General features: G+C 42.6%; 1 protein-coding gene across 4 annotated transcripts in view; it reads right to left on the bottom strand.

Annotated features, from left to right (window-relative positions):
* The window catches only part of MTM1 (myotubularin 1), a 92593-nt gene that overhangs the window by 26618 nt on the left and 49105 nt on the right, over positions 1 to 16870 (bottom strand). For all 4 annotated transcript variants that reach the window (XM_061136042.1, XM_061136043.1, XM_061136045.1 and 1 more), the window contains one exon: positions 1728 to 1811. In XM_061136042.1, the coding sequence (XP_060992025.1) occupies positions 1728 to 1811 (84 nt within the window). The remainder of the gene's footprint in view (positions 1 to 1727; positions 1812 to 16870) is intronic.

Here is a 16870-nt window from a genome sequence, read left to right as displayed (position 1 = left end):
AGCTAAGCTTATAAAGAAATTCACAATGTTTGTCATTGTCAATGTATGGCAGAAACAACTACAATGTTGTAAAGTAATTAGCCTCCAATTAAAATAAATTAATTAATTAAAAAAAGAAATTCACAGAAGGGAAGTAAGGAAAGCCCCTCTGGGGAGGCTCATTTTGCCACCTCCTAAGAGTTTTTTCAATCAAGTGGTTTGGGATGGGTGATTGCCCTATGGCTTGTGTGACAAATAGAGTCATCTGTATTTGAGGCAGCCTGCTAGTGTGACAGGGACACACGGAAGACATCTTCCATCCTACCGCCTACTCACAAAATTGGATCTAGTGGGGACAAGGTCCAGAGGTGCTGGAATAACTCCCTCCCCACACTCACAAATACAGAAGTACACACACAAAAGTGAGCCATGTGGGTGCTTGTTTTGGGAACAGGAATTGTACCTTGTCTTTAGGTCTGGCCCCATAGAGTCCAGACCTAAGCAGATGAGTCTGATGTCAAGTCCAATTAGAGAGTTACAAGTCCCATCAGAAAGGTATAAGAAAAAAAGATGGAATATAATGGCAGTCTAGAACAAAATACCTTCAGTAGTTCATATATGCATGCAAGCGTAAAAACAGGAACTGTTTTGTTTCAAGCTAGAAGCTTTGACCTACAAAATAAGTCTTAATACTATCAATAATACTCCAACATGAACGTGCAAGTAGTTTAATACATAACACTACAGAGGTCTCCAAAACATGCAAGATGTTTCAATGGTCCTTCTTCTGCCTCCATATATAACCCATAAGACAGGTTATTAATGAGAGGTACACACAGCCTTTGAAAATGAAATAGTCTAAAGCTAGCAACAGGGCATACTACTTCATATATGTGCTCCAGAAATAAATTCCCACACCTGAATTTCTGATCAAAACTAAACAGGGAACTCAGCCAAGAGGCCTGGTAGTGGAAGTGGTGGCTTAAAGGTTTTCAAGTCTAGTGTTTTGCAATTTGACAAAACTTCTCAATTATTTTACAAGCTTTATAGAATGAGATTGAGGAAAAATCTCATCACAAAACTCTTAGCTGTACCATGATTTGGTTATAGCAGAGGTCAAAGTGCAGCTCTTGTTCCATAAGAGGCACGGGAATCTTCTTTAAATGCCAGGAGACCTTCACCTCTGAACAGCAACAATACTCAAAGCCTCCTACTTTATTGTTGCAAATCAACATGCACGTGGGTAAAGTTTACTAAGAGAGCAGTAAAGGCAATTCTCATATACACTCATCAAAGCTTGCCTGGAAAAGTCAACATTATAGTTCTAATTTATTTGAATCTCTAAGCCAAGATGAATATAACTGAAATCTAACTGCCAGTAATAGTTAAGCTCCCAAACACATAAATACATTGTGACATCAATTCCTGAGTAGTAAGATATAGAAGTTTGGCTATTCTAGACTCTGAGTATTTGATTCATTTCATGGACAACATATAATGGATGTTCTTCATGTGGTAGGAAGAAAATGAACTTAGCCATGTAACCTTCAATGCAGCTTGAACATGGCCCTGTAAGAGCTTGTAGGCTTCACAGTACTAGACAGACAGAATAAGCCATGTTATACTACTGCTAGGGAAAAAAGTATTTAGCAAGGGTGTTACTGATTCTCAAAGAGCATGACCACAGGCATATATCCTCAGCAGGCACATTTGAGATTCTTCGCGTGGCCCAGTATCTACTGACTTACCTGCCTTCTGTATTCTTCAACTGGATTATAAACAGTCCATCCATCCACGTTAAACTTTTCTTCATTCAAAAACGCAAATATTGGCTAGAAAAGGAAAAAAAAAAGCAACAGAATGTCAACTTCAGTGTAAAGGAACTAATATTCTACTAACACCACAACCTGAGATTTTTATTTTATTTTTTACCAGATTTGCCTATGATGAAATAACAATCTAATACTTTTTCTTCTTAGTTTTTTCTAAAAATATTTATTTATTTATTTTAACTGGAGGATAATTACTTTACAATATTGTGGTGGTTTTTGCCATACATCAATATGAATTGCCCATTAAGCCAGAAATAACAGTGGCAAATTCAGACTAGACTTATGCTACCCTCTATCTTGATTAACCATTACTTGTGAGACCACAGTTTTCCATGACTCCAAACATGACTTTTTCATTTTTTAGTTTTTTTTGTAAATTATTTATTTTAATTGGAGGCTAATTACTTTACAATAAACATGACTTTTGGTGGTTTTTTTTAAAGTGCTGTTGCACAAAATTCAGACTTCCAGACCCAAAAATGCCCATCAATTTTAAGCAGTATTAGCAATCGATCAGGTAAAACACACTTAAAAAAAAAAAAAAGAAAAAGAAAACCCAGCAATGATTAGTAAACAGTGCCACTGTCTCTAAAGGGACCAGTGATGCATTAATCTATTTAAAAAGAGACAGAACATTAGGAAAATTCTTAAAAGAAAGAGACAGAACATTAGGAAAATTGTTAATTAACTTCTCTGTGAGTTCTGAATCAATGCCCTGATCTCTGAAACGACAGGCCTCAGCCCTCTCATCTCTTCTCTATACTCATTTTCAAGGTGACATTCAGGAATTTCATGGCTTCAAATACCATCCATATCCTGGTGATTCCTAAATATCTATCACTCTGCAACGCTACTGTGATCTTCAGACTTGACCACACAAGTGACCACACCACAGCTAGAGAACTGGGACATTCACAACTCCCACCCGATCCTGCTCCTCCCAGTCTCCCCATTTCAGCAGATGCCAGCCCCATCCTTTGCACCTTGGCTTATCCTTATCACTTCACTGCTAGCACCCTGGTTTAAGGTTCTGCCACTTCCACTTGGATTATTATAACAACACCTCCTAACAAGTCCTCTGCTTGTATCTTTACACCTAAAGTCAGAGTAGTAGTGGCACAACCTAAGTCAGCTCAAATCCTTCCCCTGCCCCCAAATCCTCCTGTGGGAGCTTTTCATCTCACTTTGGGTAAAAGTGGAAGTACTTGCAATGGCCCCCACGGCCTTCGCCATCTGGCCACGTCTCCTACAATGTCTCTGCTCTTCCACTTCCTCAGTCTGCTCCAGCCGTGCTGGCTTTGAGTGCTGCTCCCCACGAACAATAAGCACGCACCAATCTCAGGGCCTTGGCACCTGCTGTTCCAGTTGTCTGGAATCCTTGCCCTCATGGTTTCCTCCCTTACTTCTTTCACATCTCTGCTCAAATGTAACCTAATCAATGAGCCTTTCTCTAACACCCTACAGAAAAACAACACACACAACCCCCCCCCTCAACAGCACCCCTCATCCTCCTTCCCATTTTATTTCCATCACTTGTGACCATTTGACATGTATTTACTTGTTTGTTACTGTTGGACCCCTATTGTCCTCTAGACCGCGGGCTCCGTGAAGGCAGACACTTGATGCTAAGAGCCACACTTGGACCTCAAACATTTCAGGCACGTTTATGAATCAAATAACAGCCAGATATTTCTTGCCATGAAATACAAAGCAACACATCTAACACTGAACTGGAGCTTAAGGTGGAAAAGAACAGATGTTCAAGCCAATATTTTAACTATCCAAATAAATTAGCTTACAATTACAAGAAAATACTTTTTTAAAGTATTATTTGCTAGTTTAAATAGGAAAATACGATGTGAACACTGAGTTGTCACTAACTCTGGCTCTACTGAAGTAAGCATTCTGTAAGAAGCAATGCTGACATTTTCTAAAGTTGAATGTATAGGAATTACTTCCCAGATATTTTAATTTCTACCCTTTTCCCCCCTTAAAGATTAAGATAAGAGAACAAAGCAAGAGTTTAAAAACACAAGCTCTCAAGAGAGTAACATAAAGGTGGATTATTACCAAAAAATTAAGACTACTAAGCATTAAGACTACTACTACTAAAGCAAGGACAACATCACCCATTCATCTTTACCTCATTATTAAAAGTACAGAATTCCCTGTACTTGGTGATTACTTGTTACAAGGCTAATTACAGCTCCTGCATGAAAACGCTAAAACCTAAAGTTAGCAGCTTAACGTTTCTTGAGGATTTTACCTGTCATTTATTTTCACTTATAGACATGTAGTTTTTAAGGCTTTGAGTCTTTGAGAATTTGATTTGCAGGTTGCCATTTTCCACAGTGATTCCTACCTATAGCCCTGCGTCAGGTGGGGACACTGTTTGGGAAACACGAGTCCCATGGAGGGAACCACTTCTAGAGACTGTCCCTCATGGGAGTGCACAGGGAGTCAGGTTCAAGGAGTGGTGATGACGTGCCCTCAGTGACCATGTCCCTGCACCCATCTTGCTTCCCAAGAAGGATTCAATCCCAGCTCAGGGAGTGGGCAGGGGGTTCAGAGATGGGGTTGGGGTTTCCCCAATGTGTGAGGCACTGTCTGGGCCCCAGCTCACCCTGCTGAATCAAGACCCTCCAGGGGAGGGTGGTGATGCCCTGATCCTGAAGGGCCCTGGATACACCAGAACACTAGGAATCTTCCTGAGGGCTCTGTGTGCTCAGCCTATTTGAGGGGCTGCTTGACTTTTTTCTTTGTTTACATGGTTTTTGAAATAATTATAGATTGACAAGAAGTTGCAGAGAAAGGTATAGGGAAGGACCATGTTCCCTTTACCCAGCCTTCTACACGTGAGCATCTTGTATAACCAGAGCCCAGTATCAAAGCTGGGCAACTGACATCAGAAAACAGACACTCTCAAGTGATCACCCCTGGCTTCACGTGAGCATGTCTTCCTTTATTCGGCTCTGTATGAATATTTGGGCATTTCACCAATTCAGATTCCTACTAGTCAAGAAATACCAGGCATGGAGACTTAAAAAAAAAAAGCAATCTTATACATTTTTCCAGGATTAAAAATAGCACAATGTAACATTTGAAAAATGTTAAAGGACAAAGTTGAGATGAAAACCTCCAATTTCACACTAGGGAAGACAACTCTGACAAAGAGAATGTAACTTGTCTTTTTAATTTAGCTCCGTTTATCACTGTTGTGTCTTGTGGGAGCAAAAATCTGAAATGACAGCAGATTTTAGCTTTCACTTAATTAGCCATCATTTTTAAATGGCATTTATATAAAGATGCACCGACTCGCTTTAAACATTTAGATTGGATTCATTGTTATTGAGTAGGTTCTATAAATACTGAGTGATTCATGAGCTTCCTTCTTTGAGGAGGGAGAACGGTATCAATGAGTTAGGATTCCTAGATTTCACGAAGGGCACTCACAGACAGCCAAAGCCTTGTCGTGCTCTCTCTCAGAACTGGATGTTTGAGTGTCAGATTTATAAAAATTAAATACCACTCAAGAGGAAGACAGTTACAGAAGAAAATAATTTTCACAGTATTCAAGGAAGTAAATTGATAAGCTCTGTAAGATATAATAGTGCTTTCAAATGATGCTGTCACCACACAATGCATGGTCATCAGTGGACACGATTCACTGCATCTCTGAGACCTAGCTTTAAAAATTCAGGGAAGCAGTCACTAACTCTTTCAGGATAGAATTTTGCAATGTTTGAACAAGAATCTGAGGTGTTTTTTCCTAATTTGATTTCAAAATTGAAGACATTAGCCTTTTTCAGTTTCCATCTACCACTGAAGGGTGCAGCAATGTAAAATTATCTCAAGAAACAAGACTGCTTCACATAAGAACAATAATGCTATCATTCAAGTTAGGAGGAAAAGTCTAAAATTTTAAGGAAGAACGATAGGAGGTGCTGAAACTTGGCAAAGTTTATACTTCTAAGCAACAGCTTCATGCTTGATACAGCTTTCAGCCTTTTACTATGACTTGACATAGTAAGAATTTATACAACTGCATCAAAAGTAATTTCATACAAAAGTCTGACAAAAGTCTCATAGGTCAAAAAGCAACCTGTGCATGAATTACCATTGCTACTTATGTTTGCATAAAGAATTCTCCTAGTTCTACCACTATCCTTTTCCCTGGGGAAAATGGCTTTAATATTCTTGAGTCACCCTTATGTTCATTTATAAATGTACATATTCACTTATTCAGGAAAGGACTATAAAAGTGCACTTGAAATGTCATTTCAAATCATTTTAGAAAAAGAACATTCTTTACTATTTGTCAAAATCATAATCATTTAAGGCTGACATTTCTCAGGGTTCATATGTGACACCACTTTTCACTGTAATTCTCTCTCCTGATAATTTTGGCCACGTCAATGAAAATGCCAATGATCAAATTCAGGTCTACCAAATAAATCTCTCCCCAGGCCAAAGCTTCAGATCTATGCAGCCACTGGCCTCCCACATACCCACACCTGGTTGTCCCCTAGAACTTGGGACTTAGCACAGCCAAAATGAACTTGTCTTCTCTTCTTCATTCTGTTCCTATGTTGCCCATCTTGACCACTGGCCCCACCATCAACCTGTTTACCCAGGTTGGATTCATCCCTATCATCCCATCTCCCCTCATAACCATAACTGGTCAATCAACAAATTCTACTGATCTGATCTTCTTGATCTTTCTCAAATCTGTTCTCTACTGTCCCTCTCCACTGTCCCATTTTAAGGACTCATTATCACACACCAAGAGGCAAACGATTAGAAATGATGTCAATATCCATCAACAGAGGATTAAATAAAGTATGAGACAGTAAACAGAATATTAACGGAGTGATGAAGCCCACTTGGTAAGCAGTATGTATTGGTAAATTTAGAAAGCAAGCTACGGAGGTGCATATGTAGCATGCTCCATTAGGGTCAAAGGAGGAAGGTATATAAATAATGAACTGCCTGCATTGTTTACTATCACTAGGTGGATAGCAGTACACTGAGAATGCTGGCTAAAGGGTGCTGGGAGGGAGCTATTTTTACAATTTTTACTGCTGTAGTTAGTTCACTCTATCTACTATAACAAGATACCACAGACTGCCTGGCTTAGAAGAATAAACTATCTCTCACAGTTCTGGAGGCTGAGAAGTCTGAGGTCAAGGAGCCAGCATGGTCTAATTCTGTTGAGATCCACCTCCTGGTTTATAGAGAATGGCCTTCTTGCTGTACTGCACACAGTGGAGATGTGAAGTCTGACCTCTTTTTAAAAGGGCACTAATCCTATCATGGGACACCACCCCCATGACTGCATCAAAAGCTAATCACCTCCTATTGCCCTGAGGGTTAGAGCTTCAACAGAAAATCTGGGGGGACACAAACAATCAGTCCTTTAATCTTTCCTTACTTTTCAACCATGCGTACATTAGTCATTAGAAAAAATTCAACGTAAATGCTTGCCAAATCAAAGCCCTTTCTAAACAGAATATTCTTATAGGTCACTTGGTGGCTGCTAGCTCCTGTTCATTCATTCCACTGCCATTATTAGATACATTTAAGAAACATTTACTTAGCAGACACTCTCTCTTATGAGGGGCTTCCCTCATAGCTCAGTTGGTAAGTCATCTGCCTGCAATGCAGGAGACCTGGTTTCGATTCCTGGGTCGGGAAGATCCCCTGGAGAAGGAAATGGCAACCCACTCCAGTATTATTGCCTGGAGAATCCCGTGGACAGAAGAGCCTGACAGGCTACAGTCCATGGGATCGCAAGAGTTGGACACGATTTAGCGACTAAACCACCACCACCACCATCTCTTATGAACAAGGTATTAAGTAGATAAAAGGAGAGTTAGACACCACTACTGTCTTTAAAGAGTTAGAAATCCTCTGAAGGAGAGAGATGAGGAGGGAGCAGCTACTGCTCACATAAAGAGGAGCAGGTTAAATGCCCTGAAAGGTACAGATAAAGTGCCATGGGATGCCAGGTAATGCCAGGGTTCCTTCTGGACAGGCAGGCCTGGAGGGGTGCTAGTGGCATGGCAGATAAACTGGAAGGGTAAGACAACTTTGGACATGGTAACCTTGAGGACCACAAAAAAGTCACAAATGGAAGAAAACACGAGGCCATCAGCAAACACCTCGGTTTGGCAGCCAGCCCACAGGTGGATAGAAAAACAGGAGACCATGGAGAGATGTGGCTGCATGGTAGACAGAACAGAGGTTTGCATTTACACTGACAGGGAGGGATAAGTGGCTGAAGTTTCAGAGGTGAAGGGGTGAGATAGTCTGAGCTGCCTCCTAGGGGCAGCAACCTGACAGACAGCATGTGTAGAGTGGGCTGGATCAGAAACAGAAGTACAAAAATCAGCAAAAGCACCATCCCCACAGCTCAGAAGAGATGGAAACCTGAACTAAGTCGGGCTGGGGACGAAGAACACATGGATTTAGTAAATGTTACAGAAAAGGGAAACCTCCCACTGACCTTGATTTTGGAGCAGGAGGAAGACAGGGAGAAGGAAATGACAGCAATAGAGAAACTGGCAGCTCAAAGGAAACTTGAGGGGGAAATGAGAGATTAATTTTAAACAAAGGTTTAGGCATGCTCAGCTGAAGTCGGAGTAACTAATAGGAAACACGAAGCCATGAAGGCAATGCTGGTCAACACAAGAACAAAAAAGACCGGGGATAGCACAGAGCAAGGATGGATTATTCTAGAAAACCCATATTTAGATGCCAGAAGCAAGCCGAGGAACTAGAAAAGGAGGGCCAGATGATTGAGACCTCAGAAGCCACAGGAGAGGTGTCTGCCAGCATGATGATCTAGATGCTCTAATTGATATTTCTGCTGACAACATCTAAAACTGCTAGATAAAACAGAAACCCTTTTTAAAAATGCACTCATGAGCCTACAAGGGAAGAAGAAACTCTCAGAAGCCCAAGCCAAACTGTGAATGGAATGCAGAGAACAAGAAGAGTAGGCAGAACTGGTTTCCGTGGCCTCTCAGGCTCCAGGAGATAAGATGTAATGCCCTGGGCTGGCCAAGATGGGTGTCAAACTGGAAACTTCCTTCAATAACACTGTACCCTTAGGGCAAGGACAAACAGGAAACAAGTGCTTGAGACTCAGAGGGAACTTACCTGTCTAGGTGACCTGTGCTGAGCAAGAGAGCCTACAGCACAGGGCTGCCAAAACTCATACAACTTGCATGGTCCCAGAAACATCCTGCAGAGAATTTAATCTGTGAGTGCCCCAGGCTGGGAGTGTCCCCCAAATGCCTGGCAGAAGAAAACGTAAAACTGCCTTCAGTCCTGGCCCTGGAGTCTTCCCACAGATAAAGGCCCAAGGAATGAGTCCACAGGCAATCATCACCAACAGCCCAAGAAAGTAGGCCCCACAAGCCAGGAGACCAGGCCTGGCTGAAGAGAGAGGTGGTGAATGAAGTGGAAGACCCAGCAGCTCCAACACAAAGGTATGCTCTGTCAATTCTAACTTGGGACATCTGGTGGATATTTTATAAACATCTATTGCAGCTATTCAATTTAAAAAAAAAACACAAAAACTTTGAATGATGGTGCAGTGGAAGAGGCCAAGGTCTTACAGACTATCAATTAGGAGAATTTGTAGGGCCTGGAATCACTTTCAAAACAACAGTTTTGATGAACTTATTTGTAGGGCAGCAATGGAGATGCAGACATAGAGAACTTGTGGGCACAGTGGGGAAAGGAGAGGGAGGGACAACTGGAGAGAGTAGCATCAAAACATATACATTACCAAATATAAGATAGATAGCCAGTGGGAATTCACTGTATGGCTCAGGGAACTCAAACCAGGGCTCTGTGACAACCTAGAGGGGTGGGATGTGGTAGGAGGTGGGAGGGAGGTTCAAGACGGAGGGGATATATGTATACCTATGGCTGACTCATGTTGATGTATGCTGGAAACCAACACGGCATTTTTTTTTTACATTTTTTTTAAATTGGAGGCTAATTACAATATTGTGGTGGTTTTTGCCATACATTCACATGAATCAGCCATGGGTATACATGTGTTCCCCATCCTGACCCTCCCTCCCACCTCCCTCCCCATCCCATCCCTCAGGGTCATCCCAGTACACCAGCCCTGAGCACCCTGTCTCATGCATCAAACCTGGACTGGCAATCTATTTCACATATGATAATATACATGTTTCAATGCTATTCTCTCAAATTATCCCACCCTCACCTTCTCCCACAGAGTCCAACAGACTGTTCTTTACATCTGTGTCTCTTTTGCTATCTCGCATATAGGGTCATCATTACCATCTTTCTAAATTCCATATATATGCGTTAATATACTGTATTGGTGTTTTTTTTTCTGGCTTACTTCGCTCTGTATAATAGGCTCCAGTTTCATCCACCTCATTAGAATTGATTCAAATGCATCCTTTTTAATAGCTGAGTAATATTCCATGGTGTATATGTACCATTGTTTTCTTATCCATTCGTCTGCTGATGGACATCTAGGTTGCTTCCATGTCCTGGCTATTGTAAACAGTGCTGTGATGAACATCAGTGTACACGTGTCTCTTTCAATTCTGATTTCCTCGGTGTGTATGCCCAGGGGTGGGATTGCTTGGTCTTATGGTAGTTCTATTTCCAGTTTTTTAAGGAATCTCCACACTGTTCTCCATAGCGGCTGTACTAGTTTGCATTCCCACCAACAGTCTAACAGGGTTCCCTTTTCTCTGCACCCTCTCCAGCATTTATTGTTTGTAGACTTTTTGATAGTAGCCATTCTGACTGGCGTGAGATGGAACCTCACTGTGGTTTTGACTTGCATTTCTCTGATAATGAGCAGTGTTGAGCATCTTTTCATGTGTTTGTTAGCCATCTGTATGTCTTCTTTGGAGAACTGTCTATTTAGTTCTTTGGCCCATTTTTTGATTGGGTCACTTATTTTCCTGGAATTGAGCTGCAGGAGTTGCTTGTATATTTTTGAGATTAATTCTTTGTCAGTTGCTTCGTTTGCTATTATTTTCTCCCATTCTGAAGGTTGTCTTTTCACCTTGCTTATAGTTTCCTTCATTGTGAAAAAGCTTTTAAGTTTAATTAGGTCCCATTTGTTTATTTTTGCTTTTATTTCCATTATTCTAGGAGGTGGGTCATAGACGATCCTGCTATGATTTATGTCAGAGAGTGTTTTGCCTATGCTTTCCTCTAGGAGTTTTATAGTTTCTGGTTTTACTTTTATATCTTTAAACCATTTTGAGTTTATTTTTGTGTATGGCATTAGAAAGTATTCTAGTTTCATTCTTTTACAAGTGGTTGACCAGTTTTCCCAGCACCACTTTTTAAAAAGATTGTCTTTTCTCCATTGTATATTCTTGCCTCCTCTGTCAAAGATAGGGTGTCCATAGGTGCATGGATTTATCTCTGGGCTTTCTATTTTGTTCCATTGATCTATGTTTCTGTCTTTGTGCCAGTACCATACTGTCTCAACACGGCATTTAAAGCAATTATCCTCCAATTAAAAATAAATTAATTAAATGAAAACAACCCTCCCTCCCCAAAAAAACCCAACAGTTCCTCCAAGTTGCAAGGCAGGGAGTTGAAGGGAGGATGTGAGGACCAGTGGTGAGCGCTGTGCTTCTGAACACGGAGGGCGGCATGGGGAAGTGGGGGACAGTCCAGCTGGGACCACAGTCCCCAGAGATGGGCACAGGGAGGATGGCTGGGCATGTCTCAAGACCAGGGGAGAGGGCAGCGGAGAGAGACAGAAAAAAGACAGAGGGCCAAGTCTTGCAGGAGGCAGGAAGGGAGGAGCTTTAAAAGCATGATTAGACCCTCTATGAGCCAAGTTTACTGTTTATTTAAGAAAAAAAATGTCCTGGTCAGAAAAAGAGATGGAGAACTAAGCCACCCTTTGGTGTCAGGCCGCATCCAGGCTGAGAGGCGAGTGCACATGTGTAGCTTCTCATTCAATTCCCGGGTGAAAATGAGCTTCTGGTTGTTGGCTATTAAATCTGTAATCAGCCTAGAAAGGAAGAGTCTGCTCCATTTCAGTCTGGTTTACAACCTCAAAGCACAGAAAAAGTACTCCAGGTCATACATTCTCAGTTCGGAGGGTCAAAAAAGAGGTGTATCCTCCCAGCCCTGTGTCCTATCCTCTATGGAATTATTTTGGTAGGCAAGCACCATGAGAAGTGCCATGAGAACACAAGGGGAAATGGCACTGCTCAGGACCACATGGAAGGGCAGGCTGGGGTTCAGTGAAGCCAGGAAGAAAGACAAGCACCCTGCTCGCTGCTCTCCACAGAAAAGGCCTTGGAACCCGCAGCATCTCTCCTGGGGTCAGAGCCAGTGGATCTTCTCCCCTGGGCCCAGAAGATGGTCAAATTTACTAAAGCTAACACCAGAAGACTTTGCAAGTCTCTGACTGACAATAAGCTCACAGAAGAACAAAAAGTAGGAAATATGGCGATACCATAGAGCCAAATCCAGAAAAGGGGCAAGTGCAGAGACACAAACCTGAGTGAGCCATGTTACTCCGCAAGCAGGGTCACAGGTGGAAAGAACAGAAAACAACTTCTGAAGAGCTCTGTGTATTACCTGGCACCATTGCCCATAAATTCCCACTTCTACTTAAGATGCTTTTTGGCTTTCACACTCTCAAATAGAAGACTTTCAACTAATCCTTCGGCAAGGTACAAGCCTCAATTGGTTAATGAGACTACTAACTGTTACCTGTGGAGCATCTTTTTTTAAAGGGCTTAAAGTGTCCCACATATGATCACAATGACTTTTCTCATATTCTTGGGAAGAGTGGGTCAGAGTTATCATCCTTATTCTCTCCACCTGCTGGGAAACATGGGGCACTAAGAACAGAAGCACTGACATTTATTGGGCACTTACTGCGTGCCAGGAGCTCTTGTAAGTACTTTTCATTTAATCCTCACAAAACCCCTGTGGGGTGGAGACTGTTATTATCCCTATTGGAGATGAAAATACTGAAGCACAGAAATATTACATGATTTTCAAAGTTGCGAAGCAGGTAAGGGACTGAATTGGATTCAGACACAGACCTCTGGATGCCTGGGCCCCATGCTGGCAACCACCTTGCAGAAGGGACCTGCAAATGACTCCTGCCACTGAGCCTCCCCAATCCAGGCCACTGGGAGCCTGGCAGCTGGGTCTCAGGCTCCATTTCTTCTAGCTCTACATTTCCCTCATGTGAATCTACAGACCATGAGTTTAATCATACACTCAAGCCTTTCATTTAAACAAATGTCAAGAAAATCCACACAGACCTAAAGATACATTTAAGCAACTGTATTAGTGCATAAATAAACTTAAAATGCACTTTATTCTACATATGCTATCATTATCAAACGTCCTAGACTATGATTAACAGAAAGCCAAAGACTTTATACCATGATCCAGACACACACAAATAACAGATAAGAGATGCTCTTAATATTTTCATGACTCAATAACAGATTGGGATTCAGAGTTTAAAAAAGAAAAACTACCATCTAAATCTAAAATTTGTATTATCTCTGATGATTCCATCTGAGTAAAAAAATGAGCAAACAATAAAGGATATCAAGGATCTTAGGCATTGAACATACCATTCCAACAATTAAACTATTTTTCTGTAGCAGTATCAGGCTCTGCTCATATGTACACCGGCCTTTAGAAAACAACCATGATATCAGAGGCATTGTCACATTTCTTATCATAAAAATGTATCATTTCCTTAGAACTAGTATTGACTCGCCATGTTGTTTGAGAAAATGGTACAATTTCTACTGTTTGAAAAGCAAAGCAAAAATAAAACAAGAAAATAAATGTTCCAGTTCAAATAGAAAGTGCAATCTAAACAATTTTCAAGTCTTAATGGATTGACCTAATATAGAACCATTCAAGGTAATGGTTTGGGATCCACTGTGTGTGGCTAAACGGCTCCAAGGTCAATTCAAAGTTTCAGTCCCAACTGAACACACTGAGTGGTGAAAATACTAATGGGGAAGGACGCAAGAGAGCCAGGGCCGGTGTGAAAGAAAAAATCTCACTCACATGCCGCTTGCCTCATGGCTCGATTTGGAACCCAGCTCTCTTGGCCTCCAGACACCATTTCACCGACACAACTGCAACGTTACTTCTGGCATCCAGTGCCAATAACAATCACTGAGATAATCTGCAGCTGCTTTAACAGTTTCAGTAATATTAACAAAGTGCTATTTTTCAAGCAGGGGCCTTTGTATTGTTCCATGCAATCAGGCTTAGATTACGCTTCCAGGAAATCCCTTTCTGGCACACTCTCGCATTCCCCACTGTGGCAGTTTGGAAACTTTTCTTCCCCTCCAGTCTCAGAGGAATAATTGTCCCTTCTCCTTTCCCAACCTGCCCTGCAAAATGGGCTTCATCCCATGCCCCCACCCCACCCCATTTCCTGCTCAGGAAAGGAACCCTCTTCTCTCTTGCTTCCCCTGCCCACCATCTTCATTCACTTATTTGGGATTCTCAGGGAAACACATCTTCCCTCCAGCTGACTGCTACCACTACTTTGTGTTTTGAAACACCCCTTGCTCTCTCTTTAAACCTCCATCAACTGGCTCCCATCCCCACCACTCAGACCACCTCCTGCAATTCAAAAAAGTTCAACCAGTGTATGCCTATACTGGACACTGGGGAGGCAGGATGAAGAAAGAGTGTCCCAGGCTCAAGCAGTCCACAGTTAGGGGGTCCAGTCCCCAAGGACCTCTTCCTGAGCGTCCTCCCCACCCCCACAACTTCACACACTCATCATCACCTTCTCAGAGCTCGCTCTGCCTTTGGCTTCCACAGACCCCAACCTGCCGGCTCTCCTCATCACCTCCTCATTCACCTTGCTGGCTTCTCTGGTACACACCAGAGCTCCTCAACCCAGGACCTACAGGTGAGCTTCCCAGGGGCTCCAAGTCCCCTAAAATTTTATATCCAGTTTTGTACCTAAGTGTGTCTGTCAGTGGAGGAGAAACCCTAACTTGCACCATGTTCCCAAAGGAATCCATGACTCCAAACTGATGGAGCACCACGATTCCAGGTCTATACCTCTGGACTGTCTTCTGAGAGGTGGGCCTGCAATTGCTACTGGAAACTCTTGTCAAAAGGTGCTAACTGGCCCTGCGAGCAAAACAGAATTCCCCATCCCTCCTTCCTCAAATGAAATCTGTTTTTTACTTCCCTGCCCTGCTATCCCTCAGGCCGCAGACCTCAGAAGGAAGGATGACTCAGCCTTCCTCCCCGTTCTCCAAGATCAAACTATCGCCCAAGCATGTGGTCTCCACCTGCACCACCAGCGTCTCGCTTGGTCCTCCCTCCGACCCCACTCCCGGCTTCATTTATTTCAAAACCTTCACTAAGTCTCCGCTACTTCCCAAGGTACAAGCTCCTGAGTCAGCAGATCCCTCCACCTGATGCGCCCAGCTCGTGCCCCCTCCTCCCATCCCATGCTTTCTGGCGACCTTAATACACACTCTCCATGTTGCCAACTTACCCTCCCTAGTGCTGAGGGTCAGGATCTTACCTCTGCCTAAAAAACCACCTCCTCCACCATCCTCGTCCACAGGAAATGACAACCATCCTCAAGGCCCAACCCAAATGACTATCAATTCCACGCAGGCTTTTCCAGCTGGACCTGTTCCCTTCTTCCTGGGAATCCCCAGCTGGCTTCCCTGGCCTCTCATGGCACTGGCTATCGACCAACCTGTATCAGAGCCATACGCGTTTGTCACATCACTTCTGTCACATCCCCAAATGTAACCAGGTCTCATTCATCCTACTACAACTTCTTGTCATCCACCTTCATGGCTCCCCCCACACCACCCAACACACTACCCTGAAATGAATTTGACTGATGAAATACCTGCACACATTGAATGGAATAGCAGGGGCTAATTTTCCAAAAGCTATGTCAATAGCTGACCTGTTTTTATCTGTATTTTGTATTGTTTTGGTGAATAGTTTTTCTTTTTTAAGATGACTTTGAGTGGTTAAAACTTAAGAGAATGTAATTTTCCACAACTTTGTATGAGCCATTCAGTTCCCATTTTTTCCTCCAGTTTTTCACTTTATTGTCTTCCTAAACAAAAAAAAAGTAGGGATGCCTAGCACAGACACAAAAAATTAGGCAAAGCACCCCTCTGTGGACCACTCCAATGACAGCAACCCAGAATCCTATATCCTCTGATATATCCCCTATATCCTCTGATATATCCCACAATATCCAGAAATCCAGCCCAAGTGTCTCCATAGAACGAAATTTTCCTTCACTTTCCTCTAAACCTGTATTCACTAAAAAAGCTGTCATTGTATATCTCCCATGCAGAAGTGATTATGCTGAGATTAGAGAGAGAGATCGGAGAAGGCAATGGCACCCCACTCCAGTACTCTTGCCTGGAAAATCCCATGGATAGAGGAGCCTGGTAGTTTGCTTTTCACTTTCACGCATTGGAGAAGGAAATGGCAACCCACTCCAGTGTTCTTGCCTGGAGAATCCCAGGGACAGGGAAGCCTGGTGGGCTGCCGTCTACGGGGTCTCACAGAGTTGAACACGACTGAAGTGACTTAGCAGCAGCAGCAGCAGCAGAGAGATAGATAAAGGCTGATCCTGCCTTAATAAGCTCACAGAATAGGAGGGGGATGGGCAATTACTACATAATTATGACAGAAGACAGACTGAGGGAGGTAAGTGCTCCAGTAGCAGGACTTACAAAGTCCAAACAAGTGACAGTTGTGATGAACTCCCACCAGGGATCGCGCATGGTGTGGGAAAGGATCTAGGACTGAGCAAAATGGTGAGGGATGGGCTCTAGAGAGATGAGGGGACCTCAGGCAGAGGGGACCTCAGGCAGAGGGGATGGGGAAACCAAAGACTGAGTTGAGAAAGTTCTGTATATACCAGAGGGGCACAAGGCCATCCTATGTGTTTGGAGTCTAGGGTATAAACCATGGGAAGTCACTGAACATTTTTTGTGTGAAGAACGGGACATAGAATGACATGATCATACAGTACT

This window comes from Dama dama, chromosome X (assembly GCF_033118175.1).
Source record: "Dama dama isolate Ldn47 chromosome X, ASM3311817v1, whole genome shotgun sequence".
In the NCBI taxonomy this organism is placed as follows: Eukaryota; Metazoa; Chordata; class Mammalia; order Artiodactyla; family Cervidae; genus Dama; species Dama dama.
The sequence above is the reverse complement of the archived record's forward strand: the minus strand, read 5'-3'. Positions and strand labels throughout refer to the sequence as shown.